At 41.4% G+C, this 22,941-nt stretch overlaps 1 protein-coding gene across 2 annotated transcripts in view; it reads right to left on the bottom strand.

Moving 5' to 3' along the window:
• Window positions 1-653: 653 nt before the first annotated feature.
• Window positions 654-22,941, bottom strand: part of CRACDL (CRACD like) — a 108,265-nt gene continuing 85,977 nt past the window's right edge. For both annotated transcript variants that reach the window (XM_040336340.1, XM_040336341.1), the window contains 4 exons: window positions 20,371-21,796; window positions 14,008-14,189; window positions 2,961-3,096; window positions 654-1,281 (listed from right to left, as the gene is read on the bottom strand). In XM_040336340.1, coding sequence (XP_040192274.1) covers window positions 1,136-1,281; window positions 2,961-3,096; window positions 14,008-14,189; window positions 20,371-21,796 — 1,890 coding nt within the window. In that variant the 3' untranslated portion in view covers window positions 654-1,135. The remainder of the gene's footprint in view (window positions 1,282-2,960; window positions 3,097-14,007; window positions 14,190-20,370; window positions 21,797-22,941) is intronic.

Below are 22,941 nucleotides of genomic sequence, written 5' to 3' on the forward strand. Positions count from 1 at the left end.
TGTGTGTGCACTGGTCCGCAGTCATGTTGGAACAGGAAGGGGCCATCCCAAAAACTGTTTTCCACAAATGTGAGGAGCATGAAATTGGAAGCATACCATGTCTTGGAATGCTGAGGCCCTAAAAGCTCCCTTCACGGGAACTAAGGGGCCAAGCCCAACGTCTGAAAAACCAGCCCACACCATAATCCCCCCTCAGCCAAATGATTTAGACCAGTGCACAAAGCAAGGTCCATAAAGACATGGATGAGTGAGTTTAGGGTGGAGGAACTTGACCACAAAACAAAAACAAGCTTGTGTGATGTCTTCAGACAACCTCCATGAACGAAGTGCTCCCATCACCTCATGCAATGCTCGCTCATCTCATAGAACCCTTTGGGATGAATTAGAGCAGAGACTTCAAGCCAGGCCTTCTTGTCCAACATCAGTGCCTGACCTTTAAAATGTGCTTCTAGAAAAATGGTCAAACATTTCCATACACACACTTCTAAACCTTGTGGACAGCCTTCCAAGCTGTTATAGCTGCTAAGGGTGGGCCAACTCAATATTGAACCCTACAGACTAAGACTGGGATGCCATTAAAGTTCATGTGCATGTAAAAGCAGGCGTCCCAATACTTTTGGTAATGTAGTGTATAGGTATTATATGTATTTTTCTTTTTAAATAAGAGTGAGATTTAAAACTTGTTTTTGGGTGGGTCCTGCATACCCTAGTCTAGCACAGGGTGGTTTGTGTACTGGCAGGAATACAACACAGAAAAGTGAAGAGGGGCAGTGTGTAAAAAAATTGCAGTGGGAACACACGTAACATTGACATTCTCATGCACAGCAGGGAAAACAGCCTAAAGCCACACATGATCTTTTGCAAAATCCAAAAAATGAGTCCAATGTTAAAAAAAAGTTTAGGGCAAGGTAAAACCATTTTTACTTTCTAAACATACACCTTCAGAAACAAATGTACAAATAGAAGCTCCTACACTTCATGGATCTATAATTTAACAAATTCTTTACACCTTCAGTAACAGCACTGATTGGTAAAACTCCCGGAGGTTCCTTGATCAGTTGTACTTGTGCTTATACAAGGTCTGCTGGCAGCTAGTCAACTGTGTGTAATAATGGAGAAAGAGCACTGCGCTCTCCTATTTAATGATCTGCGGCATGTCACTCCAGGCCTGGGATTTCTTCTTAGCCAGCTCCATCCATGATGGTTCCTCAGACACAGAAAGGGTTGGGCGCTTGCATATAACCTTTTCTTCTTTTTCTGTTAGCAAGGACAGCTGTGTACCTGTGAAGGACATAGAAATGAAAAGCGACAGCTGTTTTATGTGCTGCATGTATTTATTCTCTAAAAACCTCAATCCATATTAGACAGAGCTATTTCTATTCAACACAATTAGGCCCCTTTCACACTGACACGTTTTTCAGGCAGTTTAGCACTAAAAATAGCGCCTAAATACCGACTGAAAAAATCCTGCCCTGCAGTCTTCAGTGTGAAAGCCTGAAGGCTTTCAAACTGAAGAGGTGCGCTATCAGGACCGCTCCAAAAGTCCTGCTAGCCGCATCTTTGGAGTGGTGAGAGGAGTGGTGTGTTTACCGCTCCTTCCCATTGAAAGCAATGGGAAACGGCGGTAATACCTCTGCAGAGGCGCCTTGCCGGCGGTATTAAAGGGGTTGTAAAGGAAATATTTTTTTCCCTAAATAGCTTCCTTTACCTCAGTGCAGTCCTCATTCACTTACCTCATCCTTCAATTTTGCTTTTAAATGTCCTTATTTCTTCTGAGAAATCCTCACTTCCTGTTCTTCTGTCTGTAACTACACACAGTAATGGGAGGCTTTCTCCCTGGTGTGGAGTGTCGTGCGCGCCCCCTCTCCCTTGTACTACAGGAGAGTCAGGACGCCCACTAACACACAGCTCCTTTCTTTATCTGCAATGTAGAGAGCGTCCTGACTCTCCCTTAGTCCAAGGGAGGGGGCGAGCACAACACTCCACACCAGGGAGAAAGCCTTGCATTACTGTGTGGAGTTACAGACAGAAGAACAGGAAGTGAGGATTTCTCAGAAGAAATAAGGACATTTAAAAGCAAAATGGAAGGATGAGGTAAGTGAAGGAGGACTGCACTAAGGTAAAGGAAGCTATTTAGGGAAACATTTTTTTTTCCTTTACAACCCCTTTAACCCTTTTTCGGCCGCTAGCGGGGGTTAAAACGCACCACTAGCGGCCGAATAATGCGGTAAAAACATCGGCATATCGGCGCTATACCACCAGCGCACCACCTGCGCCCAGTGTGAAAGGGTCCTTACCATGACTGCATATGGCTAGTAGAAGTCACATTCAACTGAATATGTTTTGTAACATTTTGCAGTTTATCCAAGCCTCTTCCAACAGGTCGGAGAGGACAACTGGTTGATGAGAAGTGTGAAACAGTCCCTAAACCAGGGTGGAGTCCTTCAACACCATCTGTTTTTCACATAAACTGTTGCATTCTCTGCATTAAGGCAACTTGCACGTGTCCTTCCCAAACTTACCTGAGACCTATACTGATCCAGTGCTGTGCCGATATTGGTTTCTGCTGCTGTCAATCAAATACAGTGAGCAGGGAGGTGGGGCTAAGACACGCTGTCTTCAGCCCGCTGTCTGCTGAAAACGGGTCACAGGAGTGCAAAACGAACTGCACTCCTGTGATCCATAAGAAGAGTACAATCAAATGAGCTTTGGCTGGATTTCTCCTTTAAATAAGCAAATGCTAATGTGTAAAGTGTGATTACCCATGGCCATCACCATCCTACATTGATCTGACTTCTCTGTCTGAATGAAAAGTTAGATCTGATTGGTCATTATGAGTTACTTCTCTATGCACTATCATCTCAGCACTCTGCACTGTGAGTCTGCCAACGAGCAGAATATTTATGTGTTCTCTGAATGAAAAGAAAGGAGGACGCATCCAGTAACAGCTACCATCTTACCAGGAGCAGGATACGGCAACGTGTTTGCTCTCCGTCTTGGCTCATTTGTGTCTGTTTTTGTTTCCTCGGGAACAACGGCAACTGCTGTGATTGTAGTTTTGTTCTGGATTTGGTCAACTTGTTGCTTTAAATTAACCTTAAATGGAGAAAAAAACAGAACATTTTGTACTAACACGAGTTGTTTAACCACTTCCTTACTGGGCACTTAAACCCCCCTCCTGCCCGGACCAATTTTCAGCTTTCAGAGCTGACGCACTTTGAATGACAATTGTGCGGTCATACAACACTGTACCTATATGACATTTTTATCATTTTTTTCACACAAATAGAGCTTTCTTTTGGTGGTATTTAATCACCGCTGGGGTTTTTATCTTTTGCTAAACAAACAAAAAAATATGGAAACATTTAGAAAAAAAAAATCATGTTTCATAGTTTGTTATAATTTTTTTTGCAAACATATGTGCTGATGAGGCGGCACTGTTGGGCACTGATAGTCTGCACTGATGGGCACTGATAGTCTGCACTGATGGACACTGATAGGCACAGATAGGGCGACACTGATAGGCACAGATAAGGCAGCACTGATGGGGACAGATAAGGCGGCACTGATGGGCACGGATAAGGTGGCACTGATGGGCACTGACAGGTGGCACTGATGGGCACTGGTAGGTTAAACTGATGGGCACTGGTAGGTGACACTGATTGGTGACACTAATAGGTGGCAATGTGGGCTCTGATGAGTGGCACTGTAGGCACTGATGGGTGGCACTGTGGGCACTGATGGGTGGCACTGTGGGCACTGATGGGTGGCACTGTGGGCGGAACTGTAGGCACTGATATGTGGCGCTGGTGGGCACTTGTAGGAAGCACTGGTATGCACTAGCAGGTGGTACAGATGAGCAGGCGGCTGCTCTCATTCATTGGGACCGATGCAGGGGCGGACTGACCATTGAGTCACTCGGGCACTGCCCGAGGGCCCCATGCCACTAGGGGGCCCCATCCGGGTTGCCAGGCTCAGTAAAACCAGGGACAGTATGTAAAAATCTGTGTTTTTTTTAGATCTGTCCCTGATATGTCCGAAAATGACATGCTTTTAATGTGAATATCCCAAGATTTTAGCTGCCCGCCTCTGCACTACCTCCTGGCGTGGTGGCCATCTGTAAGCCAGAGGGGCCCCATAATCTTCTATTGCCCGGGGGCCCCATGAGTTGTCAGTCCGCCCCTGGACCGATGTCCCCATTTTTTTTTCTCCTCACGCTATTAGCGTGAGGAGAAAAAAAAGCCAATTACCGGCTCTGTTTACATCACATGATCAGCTGTCATTGGCTGACAGCTGATCACGTGGCAAGGGGTCGGGATCGATCCCTTACTCCGATCTGTAATCAGCCGAGTCACATTGACTCGCTGATCACAGAGCGGGCCGCGCGCACCCTGAAGGGGCAAATTAGATTCGTGCTGTAGCCCTCTTTCGGCTGTAGCGCTGATCTGAAGTATTTAAAAGCATTTTCAAGAAAGACAAGTTAAAGCCTAGATATTTGAATTGGAGCAAACATTTTAGGAGCGATCGTCTGATACTCTGATAAGAGGGGGGAACCAATGCGCAAGTCACCCTAATCAAGGATAGTTTTAAATTAAAAAACTAAAACTAAAATTAAAAAATAGCAGCCACGACGAAAAGTGTTCACACACTCAAAGCAGATAATATAATGTTAGGTGTAATGGCGCTAAAACACTAAAAAACTTAAAAAGACTTTAAAACAATAATCTCATCACTAGGCCCATTAATAAATAAGGAAATGTGTAAGTAGTAGATCCTCCAATATATGTGAATAAATGTGTTCCACTCTGGGTAAAATCCTGGAATACCATCCGTCATTCACAAAAATGTGGAGGGTATTTATAGTGGTAAATAATAATACGTAACCAATAATGCGTGAACAACTGTGCCAAAACACTGCACAATGTTGCAACAATGTAATCAAAAGTGGATAGTGAAAACAAATCCAATAATATTATAACACCAAAACCACTAATCTAATTAAAGTGCAGCGTGCAATGATTAAAGTGCAAAAATATTAGTTTAAGTGATCCATAATACAAATAGATGACATGCAAACTGCAGCATGAAAATAAATAAATGTCCAGTGAGGTAATAAAATATTACCAATGTCTCTAATAGTCCACCAATTGAAGTAGGAGTAGAGACAAAGTGACAATGATAAAGTGTTCCAGTGCATAGAATAATAAAAATACAAATTCATGGATGAATGTTCAGTGAAAAAATTGTGCTCCAAATCACAGGTCCTTATATCAACAGCGTTCAGTGATCAAATGCTGGATATGCATGCATGTTAAAACTTCCACCATCAGGCTTCCCAGAAGTGTCGGACAGACTAGGTGTTCCAGCCCCTTACCTCAAAGCGGCTTGTAATCAAGCCTAAATAGATATCTCCCAGGCAGTCTGCTGTTCATCAAACACCTCAAATCCACGATTCAAACACGGCTGCTTGAAGTCTCTCAGAGGGAATACAAAGCAAGGGGAGCCTCCATAGTGCAGTATTATTAAAACATTTATTGAAAAAAACAAGTAAACACTCACAGTAAGGTAATGAAAAAGTCGGCGTGTACAATCTAAGTGTCAACCCGCTTTGCGGCCGCGAGCGGGTGACGTCACCAGCAGCTCCTCCACGTCCTCACGCGTATCGCAACTGTTACACGTTGCTTACTCATAGGATGGAGAGCGGCTGGCACGGAGGTGACTTATATAGCGCCAAATGGCGTCCTAATAATTCCAAGCTTGAACAGTTTAATACTTAAATTCTGATGTGCAGTGCAGGTACTTCTGAAATGTTTAATACAGTTAAGCAGGATTAAAAATAGAAAAATAAAAAATGCATAATAATAGAGACACGCTCAGAGTGCTCCCTCTGGTGGTCAATATACGATAATGTGACATACAATCAACAAAGACAGAGGGTGTATAGACACCTTTTGATTAGGCTGGAGATTAGCAATTCACATATGTAGCATCTACTGAAGACAATAAAAGAGAGGAATAGTGGGTATAAACAATCAATCCAAATAACCCCAGGAGCATTTTAACCAATCCGATCCAAGTCAGTCAGAGCAATGACCACATAACATAGTCACTGAAATTTATGCTTGTAGACCAACATATCAGCGCAATGAAAAGGATAAATATACTCATATAGAGAATAAAAGCCAGATATTACAAACGTAAAAATGGGGTTCAGGGTCATGTACTGCCAAATTAAATAGCAATTACTTCATTAAAATCATTAGAATCATTAAAAACGTTAAAATGTTAAAAAGGGTCTAAAAAGCAGGAGAAAAAATTCTAATAATTGGATATAAAGCAATTCAAGTCGAATTCCACATTGTGTCCATGAGGGGTTAAAGTGCATAGTTCGTGTATCCAGCGTGATTCTGCCTGGCTGATTTTTTGCACTTTATTATCTCCTCTCCAGTGTGGTTTATATTTCTCAATGCCCCATACCATTAATGAGGAGGGGTCTTTATTATGGTAACGTTCATAATGGCGGGACAAACTATGTTTGGGGTACCCATTTTTTATATTTTGAGTATGTTCACGTAGTCTTTTCCATAGATTTCTTTTTGTTCTGCCAACATACTGTATTTTACATGGACATTCAAGGAGGTACACTACCCCTTCCGTATCACAGGAAATAAAATCTTTAATTTTATATTCTTTGCCTGTGACACTGGATTTGAAGCCTTCCTTTTTCTTTTTACTCTCTTTCGTGTGTTTGCATGTAAAACATCTCTTACAAGGATAATATCCTTTTTCATTAAAAAATGAGAAGCTCTTTTTTTCCGGAGGATCCAGTACATTCTTGGCTATTATATCCCTTAGAGTAGGGGCCCTTCTGTATGTGAATATTGGTTTTTCTGGTAAGACTGATGACAAATGACGATCCGCTTTCACAATATGCCAATATTTTTTACAAATTGCTTCCAATTGTTTGTGCTGGACACTATAGTCCATTATCAGTGGTACTTTTCCAGCAAAGGCATTGTTCTTTACGGAGTCCTGGATAAGTGTAACTCTGTCTAGAGCGGCAACATCTTTAATTTTTTTCTCAATATAGTCTTCTTTATAACCCTTTTCAATAAATCTTTTACCAATAAAATCAGCTTGTTCCAAAAATACATCAGTCTTTGTGCAGTTTCTCCTTAATCTTAAAAACTGCCCCTTGGGAATGTTCTCCAACCAGGGAGTGTGGTGACAGCTATCCAAGGGTAAGTAGCTATTTCTGTCCACGGTTTTGAAATGCGTTTTAGTTACTAACTTACTCCCTTCTCTGGCAATTTCCAAATCCAGAAAGCTAATTTTCTCGTCACTAATCTCCCAGGTTAGTTTAATATTTTTTTCATTGGAATTCAAATAAAAACCAAAATCTAAAAGGCTCTCCCTGTCTCCTGACCAAATAATTAAAATATCATCAATAAAACGCCGGTATAAAAGTAGTTGTTGTGGTTTTCTATTATATAAAACTTCAGCTTCCCATTCGGCCATATACAGGTTTGCCACACTGGGAGCATACTTGGCTCCCATCGCTATCCCGCAAGTTTGTTTAAAATAATCATCACAATACCAAAAATAATTGTGGTCAAGACTGTATTCCAAGCACTTCAGTAAAAAACTCTTTTGTGTGTTTTTTAGATCACTAAGACCATTTAGCGCCCAATTCGTGGCTTGGATTGCTTCTTCATGGTTGATGATGGTGTACAGAGATGAAACATCGGCTGTAGCCATATAAATAGAGCTTCCGTCAACAGAGATAGTATCAAGTAGTTGGATCAGGTGTTTTGTATCTCTCAGGTACGATTCCGTTTTCTTCACTAGGGGTTGTAGAAACCAGTCTATATATTCACCTATTCTCGCACCCACGGAGTTTATGCCATTAACAATCGGCCTACCCGGTGGGTCTTCTCTAGACTTGTGAATTTTAGGAAGTGTATATAGAACTGGGATTTTACATCCTACTGGTTGTAGATATTTTGCTTCTTTTTTGTTTAGAAGTCCTTTTTTCGTACCCCTCTTGACCAGGCTTGCTAGATCTTCCTTATAGCGTACAATGGGATTTCCTAGAAGTTTTAGGTAAGTGGTGGTGTCATTTAGTTGGCGCTCAATTTCCTTCATATAGGCAGCTTTCGATTGAATGACAATGGCCCCTCCCTTATCAGCTTGCCTAACCACCACATCTTTCCTTTCTTCTAGTTTGCGTATCCCATTCTTAAAATCTCCTGGATCAGATATTTTCTTTATTTTAAGGTCATGTAGATCTTTCAGTACCATTCGCCTGAACGCTTCAATGTGTCCATCATTACTAATAGGTGGATTGAACACCGATTTGTTTCTTAGATTACTATATACAATGTCATTCTCTTCAGTAGTTATTCTTGTTGTCCCATCTCCTGGTTTGTTCATCATATACTTCTTGATATGTAGGTTCCTAGCAAATTTGTTGATATCAACATATGCATCGAATTTATTAAAGTTCTTCTTTGGAGCATATTTTAGGCCTTTATCCAGTACTTTAATTTCCTCTTTGGTAAGTTCTACTCCGCTGATGTTGATAATTCCTTCTCCCACTGGTTTCATCTTCTTCTGCTTCTTCTTTCCCGCTCTGCATCCTCTCCTTGGTTTCCGTGCCTTCCAGATTGATTTTCCTGGGTTCTTTGTGGTGTTCTCCTCGTTTTCTCCTCTCTGTTCCGATTCTTCTGGATATCCTGATTCCTGGGATCTCCTTTCCTCATTTCCCATGATCTCGGTTCTGGACTCCAATTCCTGGATCTCTGTACCCCATTCTCTCGGTGACGCCTCGGGGATTCTTGGCGTCTCTGCTCTAAAAAACGCCGGGGGGAAGCATTTCTATTTTCTCTCCCATAGGAGAAATGCCGATTAGGTGATCTCCTATTTTCATACTGTCTTGGAGTTCTTCCTCCTCCCCCATCATCTCTTCTGAGCTGGTCATAATAATTTTGAACAGGTACATTATATGAGTAATCATATCCTCTTCTGTCATCATATTGGTAATAGTTTCCTTCCCGTCTCTGGTTTCCATAATAGTTTCCATCTTGATGTACTTGATTTCTCCATGGGGGTGTCCGTGATCTTCCCCTATTTGGTAAATGTTGGAACGGTCTTGGGGCATTATAGGCGTTATGATTATGCCCATTCTTCTTCCAGAAGGGTTTCCAACCATTATTCCCATTTTTTTGGGGTTTTTGGTTCGGGGTGTTGGTCCCTTGATTTATCTCCACGGTTTTAACCTTCTGGTTAGTTTCTTTTATAATGTTTGGATTCTCTCCTGTATCCTGATCAGGTGTACTTCTATTTGAGACAGTCCCAGATTCATCCAATTTATTTTGCCATTTGAATACTAGGTCGTCTTCATAGTCTTTCATGTCCCTTTGGTATTTTCTTTTTTTCCTAGCTACTGTCTCCTTATCTTTTTGTTCCATGTCGCGCTGAAGTTGTTTTGACAGAGCTATAAATTCTGGTTTTTCCTCGCTACCCTTTAAATTATTTTTTATCTCAAGTAGCGTACGGTCTATTGCTCTGATTTTGCGCTGTTTTCTTTTTATCAATAATCCTAATAACTCAAGCCCTTTATCATTAAAAAACTTAAACCACTCATCAGTGGCTTCTTTATCTGTTAGGCCATCATTGATGGGTACATCCCACCTGAGTCTCCTAGGGATCAATCTATCCTTAATATACTTTTCGTGGGTAGCAATATCCCACCAGGCATTGATCTTTTTCTCCATTAGATGTCCCATTTTTCTGAAAGAATGTTCAATATTCCCAATTGGATTCTCTTCTGGTTTCTCAAAAATATTTTCTAAATTAATTTCTCTATCCTCAAGATAGCTAAAAACCTCCATGATATGCTGCACAGGTAATGTAGATCTAGAGACAAATATGATAAGAGGGGGGAACCAATGCGCAAGTCACCCTAATCAAGGATAGTTTTAAATTAAAAAACTAAAACTAAAATTAAAAAATAGCAGCCACGACGAAAAGTGTTCACACACTCAAAGCAGATAATATAATGTTAGGTGTAATGGCGCTAAAACACTAAAAAACTTAAAAAGACTTTAAAACAATAATCTCATCACTAGGCCCATTAATAAATAAGGAAATGTGTAAGTAGTAGATCCTCCAATATATGTGAATAAATGTGTTCCACTCTGGGTAAAATCCTGGAATACCATCCGTCATTCACAAAAATGTGGAGGGTATTTATAGTGGTAAATAATAATACGTAACCAATAATGCGTGAACAACTGTGCCAAAACACTGCACAATGTTGCAACAATGTAATCAAAAGTGGATAGTGAAAACAAATCCAATAATATTATAACACCAAAACCACTAATCTAATTAAAGTGCAGCGTGCAATGATTAAAGTGCAAAAATATTAGTTTAAGTGATCCATAATACAAATAGATGACATGCAAACTGCAGCATGAAAATAAATAAATGTCCAGTGAGGTAATAAAATATTACCAATGTCTCTAATAGTCCACCAATTGAAGTAGGAGTAGAGACAAAGTGACAATGATAAAGTGTTCCAGTGCATAGAATAATAAAAATACAAATTCATGGATGAATGTTCAGTGAAAAAATTGTGCTCCAAATCACAGGTCCTTATATCAACAGCGTTCAGTGATCAAATGCTGGATATGCATGCATGTTAAAACTTCCACCATCAGGCTTCCCAGAAGTGTCGGACAGACTAGGTGTTCCAGCCCCTTACCTCAAAGCGGCTTGTAATCAAGCCTAAATAGATATCTCCCAGGCAGTCTGCTGTTCATCAAACACCTCAAATCCACGATTCAAACACGGCTGCTTGAAGTCTCTCAGAGGGAATACAAAGCAAGGGGAGCCTCCATAGTGCAGTATTATTAAAACATTTATTGAAAAAAACAAGTAAACACTCACAGTAAGGTAATGAAAAAGTCGGCGTGTACAATCTAAGTGTCAACCCGCTTTGCGGCCGCGAGCGGGTGACGTCACCAGCAGCTCCTCCACGTCCTCACGCGTATCGCAACTGTTACACGTTGCTTACTCATAGGATGGAGAGCGGCTGCTGCTTTTTAGACCCTTTTTAACATTTTAACGTTTTTAATGATTCTAATGATTTTAATGAAGTAATTGCTATTTAATTTGGCAGTACATGACCCTGAACCCCATTTTTACGTTTGTAATATCTGGCTTTTATTCTCTATATGAGTATATTTATCCTTTTCATTGCGCTGATATGTTGGTCTACAAGCATAAATTTCAGTGACTATGTTATGTGGTCATTGCTCTGACTGACTTGGATCGGATTGGTTAAAATGCTCCTGGGGTTATTTGGATTGATTGTTTATACCCACTATTCCTCTCTTTTATTGTCTTCAGTAGATGCTACATATGTGAATTGCTAATCTCCAGCCTAATCAAAAGGTGTCTATACACCCTCTGTCTTTGTTGATTGTATGTCACATTATCGTATATTGACCACCAGAGGGAGCACTCTGAGCGTGTCTCTATTATTATGCATTTTTTATTTTTCTATTTTTAATCCTGCTTAACTGTATTAAACATTTCAGAAGTACCTGCACTGCACATCAGAATTTAAGTATTAAACTGTTCAAGCTTGGAATTATTAGGACGCCATTTGGCGCTATATAAGTCACCTCCGTGCCAGCCGCTCTCCATCCTATGAGTAAGCAACGTGTAACAGTTGCGATATGCGTGAGGACGTGGAGGAGCTGCTGGTGACGTCACCCGCTCGCGGCCGCAAAGCGGGTTGACACTTAGATTGTACACGCCGACTTTTTCATTACCTTACTGTGAGTGTTTACTTGTTTTTTTCAATAAATGTTTTAATAATACTGCACTATGGAGGCTCCCCTTGCTTTGTATTCCCTCTGAGAGACTTCAAGCAGCCGTGTTTGAATCGTGGATTTGAGGTGTTTGATGAACAGCAGACTGCCTGGGAGATATCTATTTAGGCTTGATTACAAGCCGCTTTGAGGTAAGGGGCTGGAACACCTAGTCTGTCCGACACTTCTGGGAAGCCTGATGGTGGAAGTTTTAACATGCATGCATATCCAGCATTTGATCACTGAACGCTGTTGATATAAGGACCTGTGATTTGGAGCACAATTTTTTCACTGAACATTCATCCATGAATTTGTATTTTTATTATTCTATGCACTGGAACACTTTATCATTGTCACTTTGTCTCTACTCCTACTTCAATTGGTGGACTATTAGAGACATTGGTAATATTTTATTACCTCACTGGACATTTATTTATTTTCATGCTGCAGTTTGCATGTCATCTATTTGTATTATGGATCACTTAAACTAATATTTTTGCACTTTAATCATTGCACGCTGCACTTTAATTAGATTAGTGGTTTTGGTGTTATAATATTATTGGATTTGTTTTCACTATCCACTTTTGATTACATTGTTGCAACATTGTGCAGTGTTTTGGCACAGTTGTTCACGCATTATTGGTTACGTATTATTATTTACCACTATAAATACCCTCCACATTTTTGTGAATGACGGATGGTATTCCAGGATTTTACCCAGAGTGGAACACATTTATTCACATATATTGGAGGATCTACTACTTACACATTTCCTTATTTATTAATGGGCCTAGTGATGAGATTATTGTTTTAAAGTCTTTTTAAGTTTTTTAGTGTTTTAGCGCCATTACACCTAACATTATATCGTCTGATACTCTGATCGTTAGCTTTTGAGAGACGATCAGGACCATTTATCTGAAATTATGCGAATGGACAAACAAGGACATTTTTCTTGTAAAGTAGCAGAATAAAAGTTTTTCGCTTAATCAATACAATATTCGTCTGTAAAAAATTGAGTGACCAAGACCGTGCATGCTCAAATACAAAATAATACATTACAAAACATTACAATACATTACATCATCACAGAAAGTTGTATTTTGTCTAACGAGAATTTTCGTAACTCTAGGAACCTATTCGTTTTCACAATGAGATTAGCATGCAAAAAAAAAGGATGATATTCTCATTGTGTGTACCAGTCTTTAAGTGTTACTAAACCCAGGACCCTGCATTCACTATACTGTATCTCAGGGATAAGCAATTAGCGGACCTCCAGCTGTTGCCAAACTACAAGTCCCATCATGCCTCTGCCTCTGGGTGTCATGCTTGATGCTGTCAGAGTCTCGCTATGCCTCATGGGACTTGTAGTTTGGCAACATCTGGAGGTCCGCTAATTGCTTATCCCTGCGTGTATCTGGTCTCCCACAGAACATGGAAATGCAATTATTTTCCTAAATATAAACTGCTAAATTCCTCTTCTCATCTGCAGTATATAGCAGCCTTATGACTTCTATCAGTGTCTGGTTAAAGCTTGTAAGAGGAGTTTTCATTCTCCTCTGGCTTTCCTATGAGGCTGCAGGACCCCTGAGGCCTCGTACACACGACAGAGTTTCTCGGCAGAATTCAGCGAGTGTCGTGTGTACACTTTCGGCCCGATGGAGCCGCCGAGGAACTCGTCGAGAAAATAGAGAACATGTTCTCTATTTTCTCGTTGTTCTATGGGAGAACTCGGCCCGCCGAGCTCCTCGGCGGCTTCAGGGCTGAACTCGCCGAGGAACTCGATGTGTTTGGCACGTCGAGTTCCTCGGCCGTGTGTACGAGGCCTGACACTTTTCCTACGCGAGTGCATGACATGAGATATTCAACAAATTGATTCAAAGAGAAATGATATACAATAAGTGTTAAACGCAGTTTACCGGACAGTCAACTCACTACCCTTCAGAAGTTTACTGACAGGGGAATTTCTCTTAAATGATTGAAACTTTTCCTAGCATTCCTGTGTCTATAATAAAGGCTAAGCTGTGATGAATAAGGAAATATCTTTCACACAGAGACCCAAACAACAGTTTTCACCCAACGGTTAGGGTTCCATTGCTCAATGCAGAATGAATGGTAAGGAAATCACCTCGGTCCTTTCTTTATTCTGTTTGTCAGCCTCTTGGTTTGCAGTCCTTTGTTTGCAGATGGGGTGTTCATCCTTAAAGCTGAGCTGTTTCTGTTTTGCCATGGACATCCAAGAAGGCTGATTCACTTTGTTCTCACCTCCTTTACCAGGTTCTGCTGGCACGACAGCAGGAGGGGTGTTATCTGGTAACATACAATCAGAAAGCCAGCATATTAAAGCATTTCAGTATAAAAATCAATCAAACCATCAGAAATGTATTAATTCTCCAAGTTCCTATTTAAAGCAGAAAACACTCAGAAATCTCCTTTGATTGACTACAATGGGGGACCTTGGCTCGGTGCTTGGAGAATGAAGCTCTGCTCAAAGTGTGGATAATGAAGCTCTGCTCAAAGTGTGTAGAGGATTAGTACACATTCCTCTACCCAATTATAAGCCTTGGAAGAAGATAAACAAACCTTGTCTCCTTTAGCTATGACTGGGTACAGCAAGTGTGCAGCTCTCTGGGCTGAACACAATCTTACACACCCTGGGCCAGATCCACGTACATGCGCCTATCTTTAGGCGGGCGTAGCGTATCTCAGAAACGCTACGCCGCCGTAACTTAGAAAGGCGAGTACTGTATTCACAAAGAAGTTACGCCTTTAGTTACGGCGGCGTATCGGGCGGTGTAAGCCCGCCTAATTCAAAAGAGGCTGGTTGGGGGCGTGTTCTATGCTAACTAACGTATTTGACGTTTTTACGAACGACGCATGCCCCGTCCGTGAAAAAATCCCAGTGCGCATGCTCCAAATTACGCCGCAAATCGTCAATGCTTTAGACGTGAACGTAACTTACGCACAGCCCTATTCGCGAACGACTTACGCAAACGACGTAAAACGTAAAAAATTTGACGGTGGCCCGACGTCCATACTTAACATTGCGTACGCCTCATATAGCAGGGGTAACTTTACGCCGGAAAAAGCCTTACATAAACGACGTAAAAAAATGCGCCGGGCGGACGTACGTTTGTGAATCGGCGTATCTACCTAATTTGCATATTCCTTACGTAAATCTACGGAAGCGCCACCTAGCGGCCAGCGTAAATATGCAACTAAGATACGACGACGTAAGAGGCTTACGCCAGTCGGATCTTAGCAAAATTTTGGCGTATCTTGTTTTCTGAATACAGAAAAAAGATACGCCGGAGCATCCTAGAAGTTATGCGGTGTATTAATAGATACGCCAGCGTAACTTCTTTGTGGATCTGGCCCCCTGTGTGCTTAGCTGCATTGTAGAAATCTTCACATGGCTAAGAACACATAAGGGGTTGATTTACTAAAACTGGGGAGTGCAAAATATGGTGCAGCTCTGCATAGACACCAATCAGCTTCCAGCTTAATCGAACAAGCTAAAGTTAAAAGCTGATTGGCTACCATGCACAGCAGCAGATTTTGCACTCCTTAGTTTTAGTAAATCAACCCCAAGGTGACATAACTGTCAACCTAAATGCATACCCATAAAGACGCCCGTATTAGCTTAGGAGCCTTAGTCTCATTGTATACGGCCTTCTTTACCTTGCCACAAATAAAAATATTAATAATAAAGCAATTCCAAGAGTCGTGTTCATCGCCTTGGAAACTTCCCAGCATGCATTGCTGACTTGCTTTGAATAGTCACATACAGTTTAGTGTAAATATGTTGCCATGGCATTCTTACATGAGGAAATTGCTAATGGAGCCATGGAGATACACTGCTCAAAAAAAATTAAAGGAACACTTTGAAAACATATCAGATCTCAACGGGCAAAAATCTCATGCTGGATATCTATACAGATATGGACTGGGTAATGTGTTAAGAATGAAAGGATGGCACATCATTTGATGGAAATGAAAATTATCCACCTACAGAGGGCTGAATTCAAAGACACCCCAAAAATCAAAGTGAAAAAATTATGCAGCAAGCTAGTCCATTTAGCTGAAATTTCATTGCAAACAACTCAAAATGGTCCTCAGTAGTTTGTATGGCCCCCAAGTGCTTGTATGCATGCCTGATGACATCAGGGCATGGTTTCTAATGAGACGATGGATGGTGTCCTGGGGTATTTCCTCCCAGATCTGGACCAGAGCATCACTGAGCTCCTGAACAGACTGAGGTGCAACCTGGCGGCACCAGATGGACCAAAACATAATGTCCCAGAGGTGTTCTCTTGGATTTAGGTCAGGTGAGCGTGGGGGACATTCAATGGTATCAATTTCTTCATCCTCCAGGAACTGGCTGCATGCTCTCGCCACATGAGGTCGGGCATTGTCGTGCACCAGGAGGAACCCAGGACCCACTACACCAGCGTGGGGTCTGACAATGGGTGCAAGGATTTCAATCATGATATCTAATAGCAGTCAGGGTGCCATTGTGTAGCCTGTAGACGTCTGTGTGTCCCTCCATGGATATGCCTCCCCAGACCATCACTGACCCACCACCAAACCGGTCATGCTGAACGATGTTACAGGCAGCATAACGTTTTCTGCGGCTTCTCCAGACCCTTTCACGTCTGTCACATTAGCTCAGAGTGAACCTGCTCTCATCTGTGAAAAGCATGGGGCACCAGTGGCGGACCTGCCAATTCTGGTGTTCAATGGAAAATGCCAATCGAGCTCCACAGTGTCCGGCAGTGAGCACAGAGCACACTAGAGGACGTCGGGCCCTCAGGCCACCCCCATGAAGTCTGTTTCTGATTGTTTGGTCAGAGACATTCACACCAGTGGCCTGCTGGTGGTAATTTTGTAGGGCTCTGGCAGTGCTCATCCTGTTGCTCCTTGCACAAAGGAGCAGATATCGGTCCTGCTGATGGGTTAAGGACCTTCTACGGCTCTGTCCAGCTCTCCTAGAGTAACTGCCTGTCTCCTGGAATCTCCTCCATGCTCTTGAGACTGTGCTGGGGGACACGGCAAACCTTCTGGCAATGCCACGTACTGATGTACCATCCTGGAGGAGTTGGACTGCCTGTGCAACCTTTATAGGGTCCAAGTATCGCCTCGTGCTACCAGTAGTGACACTGACCCTAGCCAAATGCAAAACTAGTGAAAAACAGTCAGACACCTCCACCTGAAAAAAACATTCCTGTTTTGGAGGTCGTCTCATTGTTGCCCATCTAGTGTACCTGTTGTTAATTTCAATTAACAGCAAAGCAGCTGAATCTGATTAACAACCCCCTCTGTATACACCCCTCCCCCTCTGCTACTTAACTGACCAGATCAATATCCCAGGAGTTCTGATTCAAAAGTGTTCCTTAAATTTTTTTTGGAGCAGTGTATATTACAACCCCTAGCATTGGCTCTAACATTTCAGTTTTTATGCAAACTTAAACTGACTACACACACTAACCATTGCACTCATCAATTTAACATCTATGCAGTGTGATAGCCTGCCTGACTAGACATTCATTCAATTGTATTTTTAGGCCCCTATATATAGTTGTTGGTAAAACTGCAGGGATTAGTACAGAAATCCAACAATCAGATTGTAATCTGTGTGTACATCTTTCTTGTTTTAAGTCCATTCAAGTGAAATTAAACATCCTAATGCAGCTCAGACAATAGAGGTGTCTGCAAAAATGTTTATAAGAAGTGTATTTTATTACAAATGTATTCTATCAACCTACAATGCCTAATTTATATTCACTACCATTACTGGTTACAAATTGCTAAAATAATTTAAAGGGAATGAGACAGTCAGCAGGGTGTTTGTTGTTCATGAATTCTAAAATTATATTGACATTTTTGTAAAACCTTTATGGAAATGTGCACCTTCTGTTAAGTGTGACTAATTGTACCATTTGCATACCTGTCAGCCCAGGATTTGTGATCTATAATCACATTACAATGAGCAATATGGCAAACACTGGACTGCTAACTTAGCTGTCTTTTTCAAAACATATGTACCAAACAATTCTCATTTTACAGAATATTATTACTCTCTTTTGTATTAAAAAGAAGTAATAATATGATTAAAATATGAAACTCTAGGCAGCTGCAAAAGCCTTAAATCAGAGGAAGGGGGTACTTGAACACCAATGGCATTGGAACAGATGTGCCATATGTCACAGCCATAGGCGTGCGCACAGGGTGTGCCAGGTGTGTCTGGGCACACCCTAATCACCCCATGTGCATTAGCATTATCAAGGGACAGCACCAGGTGGGTGGTTGGGGATGCCAGTGGCCAGTGAAAATGCCCCCATTATATTAAAGGCTAGGTTCAACAGTAGGAACACGTTACACCCGTATTTAGGGTGTAACGTAATATGCTCCCAATCAACTATCTCCCACCACCAGAGCCTCCTTTCTACGACAGCAGGCGGCATTCATTTGTGTTTGAGATTTGGGGTGCACACCCTAATGCAATAGGCTGCGCACACCTATGGTCACATCTGTCACCATACTCTACATGTCTACGAAGCTCATACACCAGTCTTCACCCAATACTGTCAACTCCGATCCACTGCAGTGATGCAGCAAAATATAGCTTTGATCATAAACATGAAAGCTTGGCTCAGCTGAAAATTCATACTAGAGCAAATAGAGAAGGGATGAGAGGTGAGGGAGTAGTCTATATTGGGCTAGCTATTTCATGTGTATTAAAAGGATTTTCATTATTGTTTCTAGGGACTTTGACAAAGTTTATTATTTGCTTTTTTCTACTGGGTAAATAAATGGGTGCTGTATTTTTGACAATGGCAGACAGATTGCTAAAGGTCATTTCATTTCCTATTAAATCTGACTCACCCACCACTAAATTAGACACACTGATCTCCTCTCCCAGGGCTACAATTGGTGCACTTAGAATATCTTCAGACTGTATTCTGAGTGTAGCTGTAAAAATCTTTAGCCGTAATTGCAAAAAAAGACACTCTATAGGTGCCCAACACCAACAAGGACAGGCTGACATACAGTACTTGCATGATCCACTGCAGGTTGTGAACCAGGAGATAGATGTGGTCATAAACATGAAAGCTTGGCTCAGCTGAAAGTTTAATGAGATATGAACTAGCGATGAATTAATCAACAATCCTTATTGTACAAATTTTCGATCGTGCAAGGCTGTAACAGCAACCACATGTACAGCTTACCGGTCCTTAGATATTGTGTCTCCATAAGTTACATTTTTCAGGCTAAAAACATTTTCAGCAAATATAAAAAATGGCAAAAAAAAAGATAAGGCCCTAAAATGGAACCAATGTGTGGTCAGCAAAGACATTAAACAACAAGTGGATTCTTCAGGAAGATTGGTATTTATTGACCATAACAACAGGTTAAAATACCATCAATTGGTTACACGGCTGTTTATTGGTCACTTTGCCAGGAAAAGGTGAACTACAACATGCATTGATGGTGCTTGAACCTGTTTTAATGATCAATAAATACCAACCTTCCTAAAGAATCCAATTGGAAGTATGTTTTTATTTAACGTTGCCTTTGCTTACCACACTGGTTCCATTTTGAGGCATTATCCTTTTTATCATTGTTCATCAGATCTGATTGCAACGTAGCGCATTGGAATTTTTTTGGGGAAAACCCTGAGGGGCAGTGAGTGCAATCGCCCTTACTTTGTGTGGAGTCATATTCTCTATCTTACTACACTTTTTGCCATACTTTTCGCATAAGTATGCGAAAATACAACTTTTATGCCCCGTACACACGATCAGGCTTTAGCCATTGGAAATTCCAACCGTGTGTATGCCCCATCTGACTTTTTTCTGAGGAATTCCATCAGAATTTACATAGAGAACATGTTCTCTTTTACTCCGATGGAATTCTTTGAGTTTGGCCGGGCTAAAGCCCGATCGTGTGTACGGGGCATAAGACCATCTCTCTCATGCCTTTTTAATCCTCTTTTTCTCCCTGTTGCTGCTCATCTTGAGCACCACTAACTCAAGAATAGAAAATGCCTACTGACTTTGCCAGGAATTCAGTGTTCTTGGCACTTCCTGTGAGATGAACAGAAAGCAGTAAGAACCTTTTTTTGTGTCTGGATTGTACTCTCCATGTCATACCACCATACCTGCAGTATTATTTTGAAATGTTCTCTTTGTCATATCACTCAATAACATTTTATTATTAAAAAAAATAACCTTTTGTTTGGTGTACACTACTAGTCCCATTAATCCACTATAATATGGAGATGAACCAAGAAATTTTTGAAGTGCAACCTGTGTGACTATCATGACTCCCTCCATAGACACAGGGGAGAAGAAAGCGTAAAAAAGTGTAGAAATAATGGAACTGGAAGTATGTGATTTCAGAATAACTAGGTGAAACAAGGTGGGACATTTTTGGGTTTACATATGCTCAGAATCAGAGACATATACTGTATGTTTAAGGTAGAACTTACCAATACTTTTCTGCAAACTCGGTCTTCTCTCTGACATTTTTCTTTCATTCATCACCTCAGGTGATTTTGACTTTTTCTCTTGACTGGACTCCTTTTCTGCCATTTCTTTATTTGTGTTATTGTCTGCAACTGTAATGTTCTGCAGTACAGGTTTTTTAGGTAGTGGTGGTTTAGTCTGTGCCACTTCAATGGCATCTTCTTTAATCTCGGTTTTAGAGCCGGCAGTGGGGTCTACATGCCCAGCTTCTTGTACTTCATCTTTGGACAATGATACAAATCCTGTTTTTTCCTGTTTAAGTTCCGCACTGTGTCTTTTCACAGTGGTAGTGACTGGGCTCTTGCCTTCCCTGTATCTTAAGGATAGTGATGTGGGTCTTAACTTAAAAAAAGGGTTCTTGTCCTCAGTAGCTGTCTGCATGTCTAGTGCCAAAGACAAGTCACTGGTAGCTGGCACTGTGTTCTGGACTGAGGTAATGTTACCAGAGAAAGGCTTGTCTGAAGGCGCGGCCTCAGGGTCAGCCATGGTCTCCTTGTTTCTACCTGTGAGCTTGTTTTCAGTTTGGGGAGTAGCAGCAGTTTTGTCATCTTCTTTCATATTCTCAGTTTTAGACAAACCAGGCTTTGGAAGAGACAATTTCATTGCTTTTTCAGCATCACCCTCAGAATTGGCTTTCAGATTAAAACTATTAGTCCGAGGCCTTTCCCAAGCAGATGATACAGAGAATTTTCTCTGATTACCTGCCTCTGTAGGGGATCTTTCTGCCTTTTTATCCAAATTGCCAAGCTTGTTATTGTTTTCCTTATCCGATAAGAGTTGCTCTGAGGTATTCTGACTCCTTTCGGAAAGTGAATGTCGGAAAACGCTTCTCCTAATCTCCAGAGACTCTTCGAAGTAAGCTGAGGGAGAAGTCTTTACTGGGCCAGTTAATTCCTGTGTATTAGATTGGTTTTCATTGTTGTCGCCAGGGCCTTTGACAGTTTTTATTGATTGTTTTTTGCTACTAGGTAGCGGGGATATGGTTGATGCATTTTTCCAAATGGCAGACAGGTTGCTAGAGGTGATTTCCTTTGCCTTTAAATCTGGCCCAACCGCTAAATCATCGGACACTTTGATCTGCTCTCCCAGTGCTACAGTTGGTGCACTTTGAATATTTTCAGATTGTAATCTGAGTTTAGCCTCTGGGTCCTGCATTTTTTCTTGGAGAGTTTGTGATTCACTGACTGCTGTAATCTTAGCAGCCACTTCTTTCTTTTCTTCTACATTCAGTAATGTGGAATTTACACTTGGACTGCTATCATTGTCACAATCATCTCTATTAGGAGTCAAGATGTCTGCAGTAGAGCTGTCAGTTTTTTCTGGACTAGGTTCTGTAACATCTTCCTCTTCCATAGAGTTCAAACCAGCAAAAGATTCTTCTAGCAGCCCCTGAGGAAAAGAAAACCAAAGCTGTTACTATTTTTAAACCTTAACTTTACAAAAAAAAAACACTACATCGCTATTGGTAGCAAGTAAAAAAGTATGCTGCATGTTGCACTGAGGCAGGGCCATTATTTACCCAGCTATAGATTTTTGTTATTGACAGTTTTTTTTTTTTAATTAACAAAATCATCATGCCTACTTCTGCACCAAGGACATTTTTTATTTTTGGGTGTAGCATTGAATATGACATACATAAATAATTATAATTATTTGAAAAAATAGCAAAAAGTACCTATAGGCCCAGATTCTCGTAGATGGGCATAAAACTGCGGCGGCGTAACGTATGTCATTTACGTTACGCCGCCGCAAGTTTTACAGGCAAGTGCTTTATTCACAAAGAACTTGCTTGGAAAGTTGCGACGGCGTAGCGTAAATCCCCCAGGGCAAGCCCGCCTAATTCAAATGAGCCGGGTAGGGGGCGTGGAGCATTTAAATTAGGCGCGTTCCCGCGCCAAATGTACTGCGCATGCAGCGTCCATAAAATTTCCCGACGTGCATTGCGCTAAATGACGTCGCAAGGACGTCATTGGTTTAGACGTGACCGTAAATGGCGTCCAGCCCCATTCACGGACGACTTACGCAAACAACGTACATTTTTAAATTTCGACGCGGGAACGACGGCTATACTTAACATTGGTTGCCCCTCATATAGCAGGGGCAACTTTACGCGTCGCAAATCTAACGTAAACGTCGTAACTTCACTGCGTCGACCGCGCGTACGTTCGGGAATTTGCTTGTTTTGCTAATTTGCATACTCGACGGGGAAAACGACGGAGGCGACACCTAGCGGCGAAAAAAAAAATTGCATTTAAGATCCAACAGCGTAAGAGCCTTACGCCTGTCGCATTTAATGGTTATCTATGCGTAACTGATTCTAAGAATCACTCGCATAGATACGACGGCCCAGATTAGGACTTACGTTTGCGTACATTGCGTTGCGCCGTCGTAAGCCCTTTGAGAATCTGGGCCATAATGATTATAATGTGTGCAGTGTCAGGTTGACTTGTTGCCTGGGCAAATAAAACATTTCCTTCTCATTCAATCCCAAGAGAAAACAGCCATTAAGAACATTCAAGCATAAGCCTCCATTC

The sequence above is a fragment of the Rana temporaria genome, chromosome 2 (genome assembly GCF_905171775.1).
Source record: "Rana temporaria chromosome 2, aRanTem1.1, whole genome shotgun sequence".
Taxonomy (NCBI): domain Eukaryota; kingdom Metazoa; phylum Chordata; class Amphibia; order Anura; family Ranidae; genus Rana; species Rana temporaria.